General features: G+C 42.1%; 1 protein-coding gene and 1 pseudogene across 1 annotated transcript; one reads left to right on the top strand and one right to left on the bottom strand.

Annotated features, from left to right (window-relative positions):
* The first annotated feature begins 259 nt into the window (after positions 1 to 259).
* On the top strand, positions 260 to 868 carry LOC149168628 (uncharacterized). Its single transcript, XM_089424937.1, has one exon. The coding sequence runs from the start codon at positions 260 to 262 to the stop codon at positions 866 to 868; it is 609 nt and encodes a 202-aa protein (XP_089281063.1).
* Positions 869 to 8,036: 7,168 nt separating this feature from the next.
* The window catches only part of LOC149168627 (bifunctional riboflavin biosynthesis protein RIBA 1, chloroplastic pseudogene), a 58,637-nt pseudogene continuing 45,983 nt past the window's right edge, over positions 8,037 to 20,690 (bottom strand).

Raw genomic sequence — 20,690 nt, 5'->3', positions numbered from 1 at the left:
GGTGGCTGTGGATGCCTCTGGTGCATCTGGGGGGCTAGCTATCGCATGGAACTCTCAAGCACTTACCCTCACGGACTTTCATGCTTCACATAGTCTAATTTAGGCTGCTTTCCACATAATAGGCACGAATATACATGGGAATCTCTCGAATGTATACTTCCCTCAGGAAGCAAAGGAAAAAATTGCTCTCCTCCACACCATAGAAGCTCTTAACTCCAATAGAAGGCACCCACTCTGGATTGTTGGAGGGGATTTTAACATGATAACAAAATTGGAGGAAAAGATTGGAGGCAGAAACAGGTTGGAACAGGAAAATACCCACTTTAAAGACTTTATCCAGAACGCATCCCTGATAGATTTACATTTTTGCAATGGCACTTTTACGTGGAGCAACCGAAGAGCAGGCAAGCATCAAATAGCCTCCAAGCTAGATCGGTTTCTAATCTTAGACAACTTGATTCACCTAAGGGGAGACTTCTCGGCAACCATTCTTCCACACTCAGGATCCGATCACTGGCCGGTTGCCCTTCAATGGCAACGTCCTGGCAGCACCACAAGAAGACCTTTTCGCTTCGAGGAATTTTGGTTCACCCATCCCTCACTGAAAGATTTGGTTCACTCTATATGGACATCCTTCAGGCCTCCAGACGGCTCCAAGATGTACCAGTTCCAACAGAAACTCAAACATCTAAAGCTATGCCTCAAGCGATGGAACAGAGAGACCTTTGGAAACATCTTCAATGCGCAACATGATATTCAAAAAGCCCTGAAGGAACTGCAGCAAGAAATAAGTACAGAAGGCCACACAGAGAGAACCCTTAAGCAGGAGCAGCTCATCCACAATCAGCTTGAGGAGAGAAGAAAGTAGGAGGAGATATACTGGAAGCAAAAGTCTAGAATCAGATGGTTAAAAGAGGGAGAACGAAACACCAAATTCTTTCACAGAACCACTGTGCAGCGTAGAATGTGCAATAATATCCCTTACATTCAAAAGTCAGGAGGAGAAAGGGTGGAACAACACGAAGAAATTGAGAAGGAATTCCTCAATCACTTCAAGCAAGTCCATCAAGAGCCTGATATCAACAGACGTCCTGCAATTGAAAGAATCATACGCAATGTGCCAAAATTAATCACAGCGGAGCACAATGAACTCCTCCTTAGTCCAATTCAAACACAGGAAGTGGACGTAGCTATGGCTCAGCTTAAATAAGGTAAAGCTCCTGGCCGAGACGATTTCACCACCACTTTCTTTCACAAGTTCTGGGAACTGATAAAATTGGAAGTATGGGAAGTGGTTGAGGAATCGCGAGTGAATCACTGGCTGCTTCCCTCACTTAACTCCACCTTCATAGCCTTAATCCCAAAAGAGGAGGACTCGATCAAACCAGACAAATTCAGACCGATCGCACTCTGCAACATAATATACAAAGTCATCTCCACAGTCATTGCAAACAGGCTAAAGCCCCTCTTGCCAATGCTCATTTCTCCGGAACAGTCAGGATATGTGGAGGGGAGACAGATCATGGACGGCATCATCCTCTCACATGAGATCATACACACTCTCAAGCACTCAAAACAGACATGTATGCTCCTAAAACTTGATCTTTCCAAAGCATTTGATAAACTCAGCTGGGATTATGTACAGCAAATGCTAACTGTTTTCGGTTTAGTCCCACATGGATTCCCTGGGTTATAAGCCTTATCTCCTCCACTAGCTTTTCCATTCTTGTGAATGGGATCCCCTCTCGACCCTTCGCCCCCTCCCGAGGCATAAGGCAAGGGGACCCTCTCTCCCCCTTCCTCTTTGTATTAATGGCTGAAGTACTGGGACGTCACATTAATAATGCCCTTCACACTCATCAGCTTAGAGGTCTCTCCATTCATCAATTGCCTGCCATTTCCCATCAGCAATTTGTTGATGACACCATGCTCTTTGGTTACCCCTCCGTTCAAGAAGCCTCTAGATTTAAAGCCCTGCTCAATGACTTCACCAAATCCTCTGGAACCAGCATCAATTGTTCCAAATCACAGATCTTCTTCTTTAATACCCCTCCGGTTGTCAAGTCTGCTATAGTCCGCATCTTGGGGTTCCCTATTTCCACCCTTCCCTCCAAATACCTTGGGGCCCCCCTTATTGTCTCCGCCATCAAGCACTCCTCATGGATCAACCTTATTGAAAAGCTTGAATCCCGTCTCAACCAATGGACGCACAGAGCTTTGAACTTATTCAGCCGCGTAGTGCTCATAAAGGTCGTTCTTCAAGCAATGCCGCTGTACTTATTTTCCATCCTAGCTGCACCAAAGTGGGTCCTAAAAAGACTAAGGAATATTCAGAGAGGCTTCCTTTGGGGCAGCAATGCAACTAATCACAAATGGGCACTGGTAAAGTGGAGCACTGTATGCAAACCAAAAGCAAAAGGAGGCATTGGTCTAAGAGATCCCGAGCACAACAATGCCATCATGGGAGCCAAAATATGGTGGCAATGGCTCACCAATCCAGGTAAACCCTGGGTCATATTATGGACGGCAAAGTATGCCAATCATCGACCCCAGGAAGAACTCATTAGATTAAAGCCCAATGATAAAGGATCGCTAATTTGGAATGCAGCCAAAGAACACTATCAAATGATTCAGCAACACAGTTTCTGGGAGGTAAGAAACGGTCACACCACTAATTTTTGGACAGACGCCTGGAACCAAATGCTTATTCTTAGCAATATTTTGAACCTACCACCAGACACCATTGAGGAGGAGACACAGCAAGCTAAGATTAGGCAGCACTGAGCTCAGGAATCTGAGAAGGGCTTCAGGATATGGAAACCGGGTAACCATGCGCTCACAAATGAAGATCTCCAAATTTCCATGGAGCTGGAAAGGGAACTCAGCAAAAGGAAAATTAGGTGCGATGAGAGTAGAGACATTCTAAGGTGGGGATACCAACCGAAAGGAGCTTTCACCACGTCTGAGGCCTACAAAATCATATGCAATGACTCCGTTCCCCAGGACCCTATTTGGAGTAAAATATGAAGTTCTGGCTCCTGGCCCAAAATCTGTTACTTTCTCTGGTTGGTAGGACATCAGAGAATTCTAACTTGGGACAAGCTTAGAAGAAGAAACTTTCATGGCCCCTCCATCTATTTCAATTGCAACGCCCATGAGGAAACTCTCCAACATCTGTTGGACTCTTGCCCCCTGGAAAATCAACTTTGGGAAAAGGTGAGCTTTCGGTGTCAAAGAAGATGTAGACTTGAGAATGAAATCACGAATTCTATACGTCAGTGGCAACAGGACCCTTACAAGAGTGAAATCCTCAATCATCTTTGGAGACTAGTTCCCGGGCTAGTTTTGTGGAGCATATGGAAAGAGCGAAACAAGCGTATTTTTAAAAATCAGTACTCCTCGATAGACAGCATTTGGAACCTTCTCTGCAGAAATCTTCAAGATACTCTTATGCTAAAACCCTGGAAGGAGGAGGACTGGCCTACGCTAGCCAATGAAAAAACCATTATGGACAACTGGCAAATTCATCATACTCAAGGCTCTCACAAGCTGGACCACTCTAAAACCAGCAATAAAAATCAGAATACATGGAAGCCCCCACCAAAGTATACATTCAAACTCAACTTTGATGGTGCCTCAAAAGGGAATCCCGGTCTCGCAAGCTTTGGAGGAATAATAAGGAATCATGAAGGTGTTCCCCTGATGCTGTATTTCGGAAACATTGGATGGGACACCAACAACTCAGCTGAGCTAGAGGGTCTATGGCGGGGATTACTACTTGTGGGGGACACAACTTTCACCCCATGGAGGTGGAAGGAGATTCTCAGATCCTCATAAACATGGCCAAAAAAATCCTTAATGGATCTCAGGCCAGGAAAATAGCCACCAGCTGGAGGCTTGAAGCAAGACTGGAAGCCATAGAACGTGAGCTCCATAACAACAGAGCAACCACCTTCACACACACAAGACGGGAGGGAAACAAGGTTGCAGACTTCATGGCCAATGTAGGAGTGGACACTGACCACTCTCTAATCACAGGGCAGCTGAACACTATTTTAACACATGACAAGGCTCAAGAGTGCTCTCGACTGGTCTAGAAAGACGCAGCTCCCCCGGATGCGGGTGTTAACTGAGATGGGACAGGCAATGGGGGATGGCCATATGTCGGCCCATGGCCATCACGTGGCAGCCATAGACAATAAAGCTATCGATCGCAGATGGTATAAGGTGGAATGGCAGGGGTTAGTTAATTCTCCGCGAGGTAATTTGGCTCAGGCGACGACAGCAGTTATGGCGGGGGAGCTCCAACGCAGGGCCGGTGAAGTCATAAGGGATATCGTTGTATGGAATCAGAGAATGTTGGTGGTAATGCAGTTGCTTGGCCTCTCCGTCTCTATCGGGATATCTCCTCCGTCTGTTTGGTTCATCCCTCAGACGGCTTTGGTTGCAGGGGGTCTGGTTGCAGGGGGTCTGGATTACCCCGTGGTCTATTGGAATATCTTGCCCTTGCCTCCTGCGAGAATGGTGAGACCTCGACAGCATCTGCTTAGCCGCCGAGGCACTTCCATAGGGGGAATCTCGCACAATCATGAAGCGGACAATGTTGTCCATTGCTGCCACTGCAACATTGCTCGCTCCACTGGCGCTAACCCCCTCCATTCCAGCCAATTCATGGATGCAGGGGCTTTGATCTCGAATGCCTTGCTTGCCTTTGGTTCGGCTATCTTCAATTTCCGCAGTGCCATGAACAATCCGCGGATCAGCGTGCATGTCTCAGTCTTGTTCATAGAAAATGACCGGGAAGATGAGGACACCATGGATGAATAGGGGCAGAGGAAGACTGACAATCAGAAGCATGAAGCAGAGGCCCCTGAAGCTGATAAGGAGCAGGAGGGTAAAGGTGCGGCCTCAGATCCGGAAAATGCAAAGCAACGCAAGCAAGAACAGAGGGCGGGAACTGGCGAGGAGGAAGACACCTTTCCCACTGCTGCTGAAAGAGAAGCCTATGGCTGGTGCCGGGTAGAGGAAGTGCAAATGGATGATTGATGACGCCCGTGCACAAGGTTCCTATGGCTTTTTGTTTGGTCTTCTGGTGTCTTCTGCTGTTTGTTTTTTGACTCAGTTATAGTAACAATGCTTCTGGTCTCTTTCGTGCCCTGGTTTAATGTCCCTGTTCCTGAATTTTGTGTTAATGATTTGGGTAAGGTCAGTCTCCCCTGCGTGGGATGAAATGGTTGGTGCCCCTGCGTGGGCGTGCTCTTATGGAAGTCTGGCTTTTGTGTCTGGCGCCCCTGCGTGGGCTAGTTTTTTGGATGCCTCAATTGCTCTCGGGTGACATACCCAGAGCCTGATTCTCTCTTGTTTCACCATGATGTATTTTTGACTCCTGTACATAATATAATAGTTTAGTCTTTTACCGAGAAAAAAAAATATTTATCTGAAGGAAATATATGTTCTTTCTAAAGCAATTCTTAAAAACCTTCAACAAAGTCTTAGGTTATTGCAACATTGTGTGATCTCCTAGGTATATAGGAGTTGTTACTTAAGCACACTTACTACTTTGGTGAGCTATTTGACATTTTTTAAGCAAGTTTTCTTGCCACATGATCATTTATATTGAAAGGTTGGAAGTCATTGTATTTTAGTTTATCCCAATGGAGTTTCCTAAATTCCTTCAGCTTATCCAAAAAATATTTTAGCACTCTACACACTATTCGAAAGTGAACTCATTTGCTTAGTAGTTAATTCCTTTGTCCTTCTTATTTCTGTGAATACAATTTTTTTGGTTTCATATGATAAATCATTAACCTATAATTCTAACAAATTTGTATATGCCCATTACTTCTATAGTTCTGACAGTAGTAGATGGTCTCATTATAATTTTCATCTTTTGTAGGTTGTTGGTCATGTTTTTCTTGTAATAATAAGTTTTTGGACATTTTGTCTACTAGTGCACTTTCTAGAGTTTTCTTTGACACAAGAACCATCTTAGAGGCACCAAAAGTTGTAGAATTTTGGGTAGAAGTTCTAGTAGATTGTGAGGGAATTGAACAAAACAGACATGCTTGTTGGCTATTGGGATGAGGCCATCACCAAAACCTCATCAAATGCAATCAAAACTCTAGGGCCATCTAAAGGTCAACCTGTAAATCTCCCCTTGTGATGGAAATGACAAGAGTAGTGGAAATATTCACAAGTGTAGGCCTCATATAACATGAGAGGTAACAAGCTAGAGAGCCAAAATTCTCCAAGTGAAACTTGCTTGGTTGGGGTTTTCAACTAGATTAATTCTCATGCCATATGATGGGTAACAAGGCCCACCAATCATGCATTTATTTGTTGGTTGGGGATTCCCACCAGCCTGGGAGGATATGTTGTCATTCCCCTACCAAATATGTGAGATGTGCACCCACACATGGGGACACCTACCCTGACAATTACTCATACATACATCAAGAATGACATGTGACATTTTCTGTAAGAGTCTAAGACTCAAGTCTTCATACATAACTGTGTTAGATGAAATAATTTTATGACTTTATAAGTTCTATTTTTGTCACTGATAAATGATATAGTCCATTCTCATGTATGCATGATAAATTAGTAATGTCATCTTGCAGGAATAGTTAATCCCATGTTCCTAGGATAACAATTAGTCTATGGGATCAATTGCCAGAGATGTGGTAGTTATTCCAATAATTTGTTGATATAGTGTCTAAATGGATCAAATTTAATGACAAACCCTGTAAACATTGTGTGGTAGTAAGAGTTATCTTGATGGAATATTTCTTGTTTTTATTCTCAAATCTTACAGACAGAGGCTTACCATTTGAAGAGCATCCACGGATGATAGGAATGGTTAGTTAGGTTTATTTGTTTATGAAACTATAGAGCTTGATATTTTATCACTTTGAAGAGTTGTTATCTTCTATCACAGTGTGGGTTAGCCTCCCCAGCTTACTACTAGAGCCTTGGCATGAATGTGTATTTTCTTGGGTGCAAAACTTTGGGTTCTTATTTGATGCCAACAAAGCTCACAATAGAACGAACCAATGTCTTATACACAATATTGGGTATGGATTTTAAGCTGGAATTAACCTTTACCGACTTTAACTCCACTTGAAGCTAAAGGACTATTTGTGGGAGAAACATATTTGAATATGAAAACGTCCCTTTGAATTGTAATATCTTCTCTGAAACAGGGCATTTGGAAAATTAGTGTGCAAAGGGATATGCATCCTTGGAAATCATTAGGGGTGTTTGTACAAGAAGTGTAAGGCACATAATTATGGGTAGTGTACAAAATCAATTACAACAATCCTTCCTTTTGGCTAATTTGCAGCAGTTGAAGTGTATTTACCCTTTCAAAATCACCCATGATTTGCACCTAGTTTCGATTCTCATCCACAACACACTGTTGGACATATCACATTTGTCTATTTTGCTACAAAATCTATTATCATTATGCTTGAAATCAACCTCATACTCTTGGTGAAGCCACAAATTACTGCTAGATCTTACCATGTGTACTGATATCCTTATTGTCCCTTTCCTTTTTGGAAGGAGTATTTTTTATTTCTTCAGTTTTTTGACTTTTAGTGGAATTAAGTGGTCTTTCCAAGATTTCCTATTTTTGCATTATTATTTCCTTTGTTTTTTCCTCCTCTCTATGTTTTTTACTTCCCATTTTATCTCCTGGTCTTCACTTCTCTGGATATTTTCTTTAATTCCCTTCGAATTACTTCAAACTCTTTTATTATGTCACTAGTGCTTAGAGTCTGTTTGTACAAAATAGTACATGTCTCAAGTGAATCACACTTGGCAAGATCTTTCCCATGCTGATATCAATATAAACTTTGGCACATGTAATGAAGGCCTCATCTTTATAAATATTATGACAAGGAAAAAGCTACCAATAGACTCCAGGGTTCCTGGTAGCTACCCATAGACTATTAGTTGATATAATCATGAAGACCTTGTTCATATATGATGACCAACCATCTCAAGCAGTTGTGGAGGATGTCATATCAAAAGCACTAAGAGAACCTGCATTTGTAAAAACATTTGCTGCTCCTCTTGTTCAATCTGCTAAGAAACATGTGAAGGTTGGGTTGCTTTTTAGATTCCTTAGCACTGTTATTCATGGGAGTCAACAAGCAGCCAACAAGAGGCACATTAGCTTCAACAATATTTGGCTTTCATCACGAAGATTGTAAGCTGACATTTTATGTCCCAAACCAATACCAATATCCTCATGACACAAGTAAACCAACACTCCTCTCCCAGCTAGCTCAATCTGTTGCATAGTTAGTTCCAGTTGGTTTTCATAGTCACACCTAGCCAACCCAAAGATATCTCCCATGAGACATTTAGAATGAACCCTCACCAATACATCTAGTCCATCACCCATGTTACTCTTAACCATGGCAATATGTTCCATGCCTTCCCACTTTGAATGGTAGCAATATGCTTGAAATGGTCCCGACATTGTAGGCAACCTAACAATAGCACTTAGTTCAACCAACTTTTCACATTTCTTCCTGTAACCAATGAGATATGCAATAGATATAAGTGGTAAATTATGCTCCTTTGCAAATTTTTGCAACCTTGGTAAGTGAGCCATTGAACCATCATCATCAACTATCTCATAAAGCACTGCAGTAGGATTTAATCTTGCTAATGTTGGCAGATCTGCGGATGCTTCTGTATGACCAGATCTCTGTAGGACTCCCCCTTCTCTGTATTTTAGAGGGAAGGTATGACCAAGTCTCCTAAAATCACCAGGTTTAGAATATGGAGATGTGAGGGCCAAAATTATCTTCGCCCTGTCTGTTGTTGATACCTTAGTATTTGTACCCTCTTTTGCATCCACAGATATTCTAAATGTAGTAAGAAGCTTCTATTCATTTTCTTTGTCCGGTACCATAAGTGGAAATTCAAGCCTTCTTAGGACTTATTCCTTTATGGAAGATGATTTCTATAGTTGATTCAAGCTAGTTATAGTTTCTACTTTAGTGTAAAGTTATATCTTCTTCACTTTTGTATTATCCCTTTTGTTTGATTCTTTTGTAATAGTCATATTTTTTTATGACACTAACATACACATGCGTTGCGATGGAGTTGTAATATGTGTTGGGTTTGAGCTTACTCGGCACATAATTTTTTTATGCTTGGATTCATTGTAGCACATAGGTGACTTTGTCCCATCTTCTCATCATCTTTCTTTAAATAATCATCTAACTTGCGATTATTACCAGTTGCCTCCCAAGGAGCCATATCAAGCATATCAGGTAAAGTTTTAAGGACACTATTAACTTTTCTTAACAATAGATATTATGGGTCTCTGACAGAAGAAACAACTGCTAGTGTATGTTCAAGGTTACTAGATTGACTCTCTATATGTAACATAAAAATAACAGGTTCATACATAGGCAGAATATACACATGCTTCCCATTCCTAACATATTAGTGTTCATGAGCCTGCACTGCATCCCCTAATCTTATTTTAAGATGTTATATAACAACTTTGTTCCTTTTGAAATTATGCCCTTCACAAGTGTCATCAGCCACAACAATGAAAATCGTATCCTTTCTATTTTCACTCTTAACAAGGGTGCTATTTCGCTAAAAAACTGCAATGCTTTCATAGGCTCCTCTTGTTTCAGTCCCCCACTAGATTCATTACTAGAAAGTACTTCAAGAAAGCCTTCAAGATTAGAAACACATGTCAAACTCAGGAAAGGATTATCTTTTAAAATAATTGGCCTGTCGAATCAGATAAGTGTGGGTCTTAAAAGTGATTATAGTTGCATATGTGTTTTAGGCAGATCACCTAATGGAGGAGGCTTGTCTTGAAAGTCCTCATAAAAGTTTGCCTTTATGATAATGAAATTCTTGAAGGGATATACACCATGGAACATTTCAGAGGCCATGAGTACTGATTCAACTTGGGATTTTCGGGTTCCTTCTACAAACTAAGATTTATGTTATTCTCCTCTTGAAATTGATTGATTCCATACTGTCCACATATAGACCACAATTGCTCAGGGCCTTTTCTATGCATGCGGAGAGGAGCTTCAATTTGAATGGGAATAGAAGACAATGTCTAGGGTGCATATGTATTAAGGCTTCCTCTACTCTGTTGCATCTCATTCCAAAGAACACCTCCTAGGTCATGAAGATGATTAGAAACACTTCCATATAAAGCTAAAAATTGAACTGATATGTCCCCTTCACTAGCAATAGGGTCATCTACCCTTTCAGTTGGGAATAATAGTAATGCTAGATATAGCTCCCTTTGCTTTCGATTTGAATATTTCAAGAGTGGATTGCAATTATTTAAGGTACAGTCTCTTTGGAAAACTGAAGGAGATCTGTTGGTTGGTTCATACTTCAAATGATTACCCTCATCCATTGTAAATTTTCTTTCAACATATGTTGAATTTATGCAATGTTCAAAAAAAGTGTAATTTATAAACAACCAGGTCAGATTTACAAATCCCACACCAACCTTTGCTAAAAAACACTAAGGCATCCTTCACAGAATAGTGTTGTTTCGTTCATTGCAGACCAATAAAGGTTTCAATGGATATTGTTGTTGCTACTAATTCCTTCTTCTCAAGTTTTGGGACATGCTTGAGAAAACACTTATTTAGACCTTCCTCATTATTTCCATGTTGGCTTGAAAGAGTCATCTGGTGAAAAGACCCCGAGTTCAGGCACGGGAGGCCAACAGTGGTCCGTTGTAGTCTAGGACAACGCTGGCATTTTCACTTCACCCCGAAGGGCAAGGAGTCTCACCCGAAGCGCGTCACGACCAAAGGGGAGAAGTGTTAGGCATGGGATCGAGAGAATGTTAATCGGGCACAGGCGATCATACACATATGCATCCATAATACATGAAACATAAATAAAAATACCCAAAACTCATACACATGGATCCATCATAAATAACACAGAACTAACAACATTCTAGTATCAATCTAGTAATCACCATATTCATGCAACAAGCAGACTATTTAAAATTTTAATAAGCCCACAAAACACGATGCACAATGCAATATAAGTCTTGACAACCATCAACTATGATTACATTAAATCAATAGGACAAAGTACATCATAACCTAGCATCTCACCATAAACAGTACATATAATACCCGGCTTAGTAGCTCGGGTCAGATCAACTCCGCAACCTAGTTCCTCAGCTCCCAGCTCTTCCTGCTTCAGACTCTACATCTGCATACCTCCTCGGTAACCAATTCCTCCTGCGTCTGGCGGGTTCAACAACAACCTTCTTCCTTTCTGTTCTTCCCCTTTTATATCCTTTCTGGCTACCTGGACTGCCAGTTCTCGCTTGGCTACTTGATCCCTTGGTTGCTTTTGTGCCTTTCCGTCTCCTCGGCTACCTTTTCCTTCCGCTACCACCTTGCCATCAGTCCTCTACAACTGCTCATTCCACCACCCAACTATTGCTGCCATTTGTCCTTTCCTGCCCTATAGTTGGTTAAAACTGGTCAAAATCATTCAAAATTAACAAAGGCTCCAACAAGCCCCGACCACAATTTCTTGACTCGTCCTCGAGTCAAGTCATTTCGATCTCTGGCAGTTCCGTTGCTACTTTCGTGTGTTCTATAGGTGGTGTCTAGGTTGCTACCAGCATTGTCTCCACTGTCTATTGTGTCGACACCTCTGCTGCTATGATACTTGCTTGTGGAGTAGGCATCTCCTTCGTCTCGATCCTAGCTTGTGGTGTGGCATTTGTTTCTGTGGCCCTTTCTTGACCCTGTGGCTCCTCTGTTCCAAACATAGTCTCCAACTCTGGGACTGTATAGTTGTTTGTTGCCTGAACCCATTGTATCATTGAATTTCTAGGTCCCATTTGGCGAGGATTGCGTCAGCACATTGTGTGAATTCCTCGGCCGATTGTGATGTTAACGTGGTTGGCCACTATCTCTACAGGTCGTCCCATTGTTGGCCACTTGAGTCGCAGGCCTCCTTCAAGAGAAGGACGTGCATCTGAACCAGGGGCCGCAGGTCTTGGATTATTCTTTTCATCCTTGCCAATTCTTCCTCAATGGTGTCAACCTGCGCCTAGAGGATGTCGATCTGTTCGTTTATTTGCTAGAGCTGAGCATAGTCTGTGCAGTCCCTTATGCTGGCACATAGGGACTGAATTAGTTCTCTTAACGGGTAGACCTGATGGTTTTTTAGAGCTAGACTTCCTGACCAATTGTGAACCTTGCCCATTAAGGCGTATTCATCAGTGAGGGCTTCGGCTAAGGCTTGTTTCTTCATCTCTAGGTTCCCGACCTTGCCTTCAACCAACCGTGCGTAAATTTCTACAGGATCTAGCAATGCGGACCTGACAGTCTTGTTACACAGAATTTTGTCACTATCCCTATACTCCCCATTCCTTGATCCTGGAGGACCTCTACAGTGAACCCACATGCTTTGCCTTCATGGCGAAAATCCCATTATGTCCCTCTTCATGAGAAGATCATTTCCATTTTGCACCATTTCCCCTTAAACTTCTATTTTTCCCAATTTATAAGACCGACGCTAATGACCTTTGCCTCACCCACATCGATGTGCAAAGATTAGCAATATTCCCCGAGCCGATCGGTGCGACTGAGCTGTGTTCCAGTTGCGTTGGTCCTGTTATTGAAAGTTTTTTAAATTAGAGCTGAAGCTTCCATCTACAGAAGCTCTGTAACGGAAGTCTGGTAAATGGTTTGGCTGGATGGGGTCAAGGATGATAGTTTGGGCTCCTTTCCCCTATAATGATGGAACTACCTCAAGGGATAAGTCCTTCTCCCATGAGAAGAGGATCCATCTCCCATCCATATTTCCTATATAAACCTCCCTTCTTCCCAAGCACAAGCTAGTTAGAGTGTTGGCTGAGTGTGAGTATCCTATTTTGATTTGACAAGAAAGTTATTACTAGTTGTAGCCATCTCGTTGTGGGAGGGAGAAGTGTGTTTGGTTTGGAGTGTTGCCTAAAGGGAAGAGTCTTTAGACTATTGTTGTTTGAAGTCATCATGAAGTGCTAGAAGAAGTGTGTGGGAACCTGGTCTTGTCAGAGGAAGACTGCGATGTCAAGACGAATGGTTGTAATCTCTCTTTGATATTAATATATGCAACTATCGATTGATTTCCTACATGTTTTGTAATATTACATATTCATGTCTTGATGCTTCTTGACTCATTAAGTAGGTTGAATTGCAATTTGTCTATTATTATGTTTGTGTGTTGTTGTTGTTTACTTGTTTTAGGAGCTTGAAGAAGGAAGTGAGAGATTTCTAGAGCGAGCAAGCGAGGACATCATCAAGTAGGATAAGTGACCAAGAGGTAGGCCCTCTTGATTGATTCTAACATAAGGAAATCTTCCATAGAATGTATATGTTGTGGCTAGACCCATTATCGGGTTAGAGGAATTCGTTCATGTCCGCACTTATAATTTTACTCCACCACAAATTGGCGACTCCGCTGGGGAAATCCCATCTTTTTGTTTGTTTTTTATTTCAAGATTTCGTGAGAACTTTTCTAGTTTCACATTTTCCCTTTTGTTTTGTTACTTTTCTCCTGCTTACTGGATTAAGTCTAAAAATCATAGTAGTATATCTGGTCCCTGTTTTGATTTTTTTTTTCTTAGTTTCCTCAGACAGCGCATTTAATTGAATGATAGTCGCACCGATCAACGTGAATTGCAGAGGAACAGTCACGCCAACCTGCCTCTGGCGCTTGTTGTCAGTTATTTAGTCACGTTGATTCCTGTAAGTGAAGATTAGGGATAGACCCCAATCTTGGAGAGTGTCTTCTGCTCTTGTTTTTTTGACCCTGTGAACCTTTTGACTGTGTTTCTCCCTGACTAGAAAGATACTTTTTGTTTGGTTTTGCTTGCTTGTAGGCTTTTCATCTTGTTTTTTGATTTATTGAGTCATTGAGTGGCCAGCGACACTGGGACATCTAGCTAGTCGCCCATTCAGCAACTTGTGGACTCATCGAGTCCGGTTGTGGGTGTGTTTGATCTTTGCATTTGTTTTTGGTCCCTGTTATGACCTTGACATCTTTTCGCAAAAGTTTGAAAAAGTTTTTTTTACTAGTTTGAACGTCTTTTTCCAGCATAGATTACATTTTCGGTCTTGTGTTTTGGCAAAGTTGGTGCTTCGTCAATTTGAAATAAATTATCTTTTCATGTTTTCATCTGCTTGAAGAGCTCATAGTCTTGAAGATTTTCTCATTGAAAGATTGTATGTGAAAGTTTGTCTCGCTTGTTGCTTCATTATGATTCGCATCTCTTAGAAACTAGAATTGCATCAACATTTGAAAAGGAAGATATATTTTTCCATTTAGAAAGGACTAATAGATAAGTGATTGTCAGGAAATTAGGAATTGGAATGCATTTTTCATTAGTTTATTTTTCAAAAAGTGAAGTAGTGAAAAATCATTTCGTTTTCAATTGTTTGATTGTTGGAATTTGATTGAGTAGTTTCTATCCTCTCTAGTGTAGGTATTTCATCGAATTGAAAGGGTCTTGTCCCATTTAGTTTCATTTTATGTTTTTCGAGTAGCATCGCTAAGACCTAAAAACTGAATCTTAAATCAAGATCAACTCTAAAATTAATTCAATTTACTTAATGTGCATTTGACATTAACGATCACATCTAGAAGGTTTAGGCTAGAGACATGTTTCGTCGTCTGTAAACCTAGCAGTTGTCGTTAGCTTCAGCATTAGACATCGCTAGCACGGATTTGTGCTCCCCATACCATCGTGTATATAACAGGAGACCCCACTAGGCTGCAATCCTTTTATCCTTAGGAAGCTGATTCAACCACCTTGCAAACGTGATACACTGAACACATCATTCGGGGAGATTTCCTACTCATACTTCTTGGTTCGCCGGGAGGTATTCTGCAGTTCACGGTTGCCTAGTAATCCTATTTACCTAGATGATCCAAAGTAGTCATTTGATCTTTTTGACTCATTAAACTTAAAATATCATCTGAGCACTTGTCCTTTCGAGCTCGTTTCCAATTGAAAGCGATAGAGTCATCTTTGTTTCTTTCTCAACTCTTTAAAAATGAAAGAACATCAGTATTTTATGCATTTTAAATAATTGATTTCCCACAATCCAAAATATCCTGTTAGATTTTTTGACCAAATCGTGAGTTACCTTAAAAGGAAATTTTAAAGCCTTGAAGTTATTTGTTCTGTTGGATAAGACAAGGTCATTGTGGATGAACTATCTGGTTCACCCATTTTCTCTTCCTCTCCTCCATTTGAAAGATTGTCCAAGGAGCCACTTCCTGAGTTATCACAGTCATTTGACGATCAAAATGTTGAACTCACAATTGTTTTGAGTGTTCAACCATTATCATCTCATCCTCCACCTACTTTCGATTAAGGGTCATCTACTGGTCTTGACCTGGAATCTCTGGATAGCTGTCTGTCGTCATTTGTTTCCAGACATGGAACTAGAGGGCGATGCTCCAGTCACTTCTCCAAATGAGTCCGAAGCCTCAACTCCACACACTATTAAGGGGGAAGAATTACAGTTGCAGTTCCTCCCAAGGGTTTCCCTTATTCAAAAGGTATTCTCACCAGCTTGCCACCTAACTATGTGTCTTTAGGGCACTTATTTTTGGGCACACCGAGTGCCTCATGACTCTACCATAACTTTGTTTGGGCATTAGGCGTCAGACCTACATCAGGTCCATTCGTCGGGAACACGAACTCCCAACCAGTTGTTACTTCAGTCTCGGTGCAACCCACCATCCCGAACACTCTTGTATCATCAATCTTAGTTACGCGTTAGTCGCAACCAGTGGTTTCAAAGATTGTTTCTGCCAGTTCCTCTGTCTCGTTAGTTGGTAGCCAGATTGTGCCACCATCTGGGGGGCAGAATCTGAATGTATCTATGGTGTCAGGTGCAACTAGTGTGAGTGGTTCACAAGCTCACATGCTTGGTATAAACCAGCCCTCCTCTAGTATTATTTACAACCTTGCTGACCCTACTGGAACAAGCAATGTCTAGTACCAACAAGTTCAGAATCCTGGTGGTCCATCTAGATCGAACAATGTTCAGTATCAGAAGCCTTATGGGGCTCAGGTCCAATACCAAAATCCTTACATTCCATATGGTTCTCAAGGATTGGTTAATCAACCTTACACCATCTCATTTGGATAGTACCAACCTAGATATGGCCAGATTCAGTTCGGTAATTTCCTGGGCACTGTTCAAGTACCCTTGCAATAGTAAGGGTAGCTTTTGTAACAACCAGGGGAACGTTTATTACCGCAAGGGTAACTTTGTTGCAGCAAGGGCTTTCTGCGCAACAGTAATGGAAGATTATATCGCAGCAAGGTCACTTGCAACAACGACAAGGTCAATCCTTCCAATAGTTGCAGCAAACCGTGCAGCAGTAGATGCAATATGCTCTGCATACCTCTCAACCCATACCCTCGCAGGGCCAACCTCTGCAAACCCAGGGACAAATTTTGCAACCGTAAGGTTAACAAAACCAACCTAGGTAGCAAAAACCCTTGTATACCTATCAACAAGGGAAACCCTTGCACGGACAGGTTCAAGGTCAAGTCCTGCAACAGTAGGTGCATAATCCTCTTGTCTAAGGCCAATAAGTTTAAAATCCTACCGGTCAAAGGCACCAGGTACAAAACCCCTACGTCCAAGGCCAAGAAGCGTATCAACCTTATGCCCAAGGATTGCAAGTCGAGAACCCTCTTGTTCAGGGACAACAAGCCCAATAGCCCTATGTTCCAGGACAACAAGTCTCATATGCATATGTCCAAGGTCAATAGGCTTAGTAGCCTTTTAGCCCATACGTTGCCTACCAGCAACCTGTGCATGGATAGTTTCAAGGTATTCCTGGTCTGAATCCTCCCTTTGGTCAAGGTAATCTGTAATGGGGGTAGCCTTAGATGCCATATCGCTAAAATGCCCCACTGTGGGGTCAAAATCCTTACCAGCAGGAATGGGCTCCTCCTTATGGACCCACTTATTGACCTCCCATGCCTTTTAACACTCAATTACCTTTCTTAGCTACACTTGAGTTGCTAGATGTATCACGTCTCACGAATGATCCAATTCTTCATTCGCTATAGTGGCCTTCGGTGTCGTCCAAGATACCAAGTGATTGCCCCAAGTTCAATGGGAAAGCCAAAGAAGATCCTTAGGCCCATGTGATGACATATCACCTCTGGTGCTCGTCGAACTCATACGTGGATGATTCCATTCATCTTCGTCTTTTCCAATGAACCCTTACAGGTGTCGCAACAAAATGGTACATCGAGCTACCTCAAAGTACTTTTCATGACTTCAATTTGTTAGCCATGGCCTTTCTCACACATTTTCAGCTGCTGGTTCCTTTTGAAATGGGCACCTATCTGCTCACATCTCTTAAGCAAGACACTACGACGCACATATCTAATCATATCCATGAATGGAGACATAGACGTCGATTGATAAAGTTTGAAATAGCTGATCAATTTCTCACTAAATGGTTTACCAAATCATTCGTATCCCCAATTGCTCGCAATATAGCCATGGGTGGATGCATCACTGAAGAGAAATCCATCGCTCATGCCCAGTACTTGGACCTGGTCTACTCTCAATCTGACACCTTATATGAATTATTACCCAATGCTCCGTGGCCATCACCTAATCCCGTGACATCGAAGTCACACGTTGTCCCTCCCGTTGATAGAGTTATTGGTTCAATATCCTAGGCCCCTACTAAACTTCTTCCAAATAGAATTCGGTCTCGAATACTGCTCCCAACAGTTCATCTCAAAACCCTCCAGGCCTTGGTAAAACCTCAGAGGTCCACACTATCCTGTCTACCACAGTGGACAAATCCTTGAAAGGAGAAAAGAAAGGCAAAGGAAAGGCTAAAGCCGATGCCCCGAAATAGTGTCCTACCAAATTATCTGCCAGCAAATCATCGCAATAGAAACCTAAGTATCCCTGCCTCATTTGTGAGGAGGATCACTATACTAAGGATTGTCCATGACGATCCAAAGTTAGTCGATTGCTCAAGGGGACTCCTGCTTTCTAAAAGAGCCTTTTCCATCTCAATAGACACAAATGGTAGACCAACCCCGATCTGCTTCCTCTAGATCTCAAGTTTTCAGGATGAGCACGCCCATTAATGTGGCTACCCAATTGAAGGATTATCAAACTCCAACTCCCACAATAGGGAAAGAAAAAGAAGTTCCATATTCTTCTTCTACCCTGAGTTCTGGCCCTCTACAAATCGAGCACCCTAACCCTCATTCCACTCCGTGGCCACCCTCTCGAGGTGTGCTAAGGAAATCCTCGCACAATCCTGATGCTTGAGCCACTTAGCATTACAATATTGTTGAAGATTTTTCTCAAGCGCTGTCAGCTGTGTCGGCTCTCGAGGTACTCCAAAGCTGCCCATCATAGCGGAAATCTTTGCTGTCAGCTATCAGGGGCATCGATCCCACTGATTCTAATTTGATCTGTTTCGATCTAGAGAACCATGTTCCAAGACTTCCTCATCAGATTTCCTTTCTTATTTAGGTAATCATTAATGAAAAGACCATCCACCGCACTATCATTGATGAAGGCGCTTCTACCTACATCATGTCAGTTGCGTGCTGGAAGGCTATTGGTTTCCTTGCACTGAACCAGTCTCTGAACACATTGGAAGCTTTCGATGGGCGCGATTCACGATCCTTCGGTGTTTTACCCAACCTTGCCATCACCCTGGAAGGCAAGACAGTGCAAGTCGAAGTAGAGATTGTTGATGCCAATCTCAATTATAATCTTCTACTCGGCCAAATTTGGATTCATTCCATGCATGCCATGGACTCCTCTTTGTTTCGTGTGATTCGTTTTCCCCATCAAGGGAGGATTATCACCGTGGATCAGCTGTCTTTCTTTGCCTCTTCCTCATCTGATGGCAACATTCTGTATGTCAAGCACTCTGGTGCTCCCTTTAAGAGTGTGGGGGTAGGTCTCTTCAAAGATTCTACCTTAATGGGGATTTTTCCACTCCCACCTCCTCATGTTTCCTTCGTCAACATGATCTTGGTCAAATCTGATCCCTAGGTCATACCTGTGCAATATCTTGTTGATGCTTGGGGCGATGTCATGTTGCTTAGTCCCGCTGAAGTCAATTACGTGGAAATTGTTTCAGCTGTGAACTCTGCATTCTTTGATTCTCATATCTTGAAGACCTCTCTCGATATGTATTCTCAATACCCTTAGCTTGGCACTTTGGAATCATCTGATCCCTTAGCCAAGATCTTCCTCACTGATGAAGGTATCATGGAAATCATGTCTCTCGAGGAACCGCCATTGATCGATACCCACCATCGCTCCTCATTCCTGCCTCACCTGACGGTCATGTCTACCTCTTTTGAAGAGTCCCCTTCTCCATTTCCACCACCAATTGTTACTATGGTCGAAAGGAAATTTTGGTAATATTACCCAAACGATGCTGATTGACATTGCTATCAAACCCGGTGTCGTTGAACATGTTCATATTGAGGTATCTTTTTCTCCAGATGAGATCAAGACATATACTCGTCTTTTTCAGGAATTCCATGATGTGTTTGCATTGTATTACGAAGAAATGTCTGGCATTGATCCCAGCGTCGTGGTGCATGAAACACCAACATATATAGATGCGCAACCCGTTTTCCAACGACTTTGTCCAGTGCACCCTAGAAAGGCCACTGCTATTAAGGGAAAAGTTGAAAAGCTTCTAAAATCTGGATTCATTTATCCCATTCCCCTTACAGACTGGGTGTCCAACATTGTCTCGGTGAATAAAAACAAGGTACGATACGTGTTTGCGTGGATTATTGAGATCTTAATCATGCATGTCCTAAAGACAACTATCCTACTCCCTTCATTGATCAAATCATTGATGAATGTGTCGAGAGTGAGATCTTTTCCTTTATGGATGGTTTTTCTGGTTACAACTAGATCAATATCTCAACAGTTGACCAAGAGGAGACAACATTTGTTTGCCCATGGGGTACATTCGCATACAAGAAGCTCCCTTTCGGCCTAAAAAAATGTTGGGGCCACATTTTAGCGGGTAATGTCCTATGCGTTTCATGGCATTCACAACATTGTCTAGCCTTACTTGGATGACCTTCCTGCCCATTCTCGTATGCAACAAGATCACCCAAACCACCTTCGACAGATTTTTCTATGCTACAGGCACTACAACATTTGGTTAACTCCACAAAAATGTGTTTTCTATGTAGAATCAGGACGACTCCTCGGCTTCATCGTTTCCAAGGATGGGATTCGCTTGGATACACTAAAAGTTGAGGCCATTGTAAACTTACCCCCTCCATCTTCACTGAACCAACTCTAGAGCCTCTAAGGAAAGGCCAACTTTCTTCGTCATTTTATACAACTACACTGGGCTAGCTATGGGATTTACCCAGTTGCTCAAACAAGGAACACCCTTTGCATGGGACGAGATAGCCCAAAAATATTTCGATGATCTTAAGGTTGTACTCATAAATGCTCCTCTGTTGCATCTGCCAGATTATTATTGAGATTAATTCCTTTACCTAGTCATAGCCCCTAGCACCATAGCTATGGTGTTGGTTCAAGATGACAACAAAGGTGTTGAACACATCATCTACTACCTAAGTCGAAATCTCCTCGACACTGAAACACATT

This window comes from Pinus tabuliformis, chromosome 4_2 (genome assembly GCF_031772625.1).
Source record: "Pinus tabuliformis cultivar Carrire ecotype Pingquan chromosome 4_2, CPIR1, whole genome shotgun sequence".
Classification (NCBI taxonomy): Eukaryota; Viridiplantae; Streptophyta; class Pinopsida; order Pinales; family Pinaceae; genus Pinus; species Pinus tabuliformis.
The sequence above is the reverse complement of the archived record's forward strand: the minus strand, read 5'-3'. Positions and strand labels throughout refer to the sequence as shown.

What these genes read in the sequence shown, in the direction of transcription:
- LOC149168628 (XM_089424937.1), top strand. Translation starts at nt 260, where the DNA reads ATGATAACAAAATTGGAGGAAAAGATTGGAGGCAGAAACAGGTTGGAA.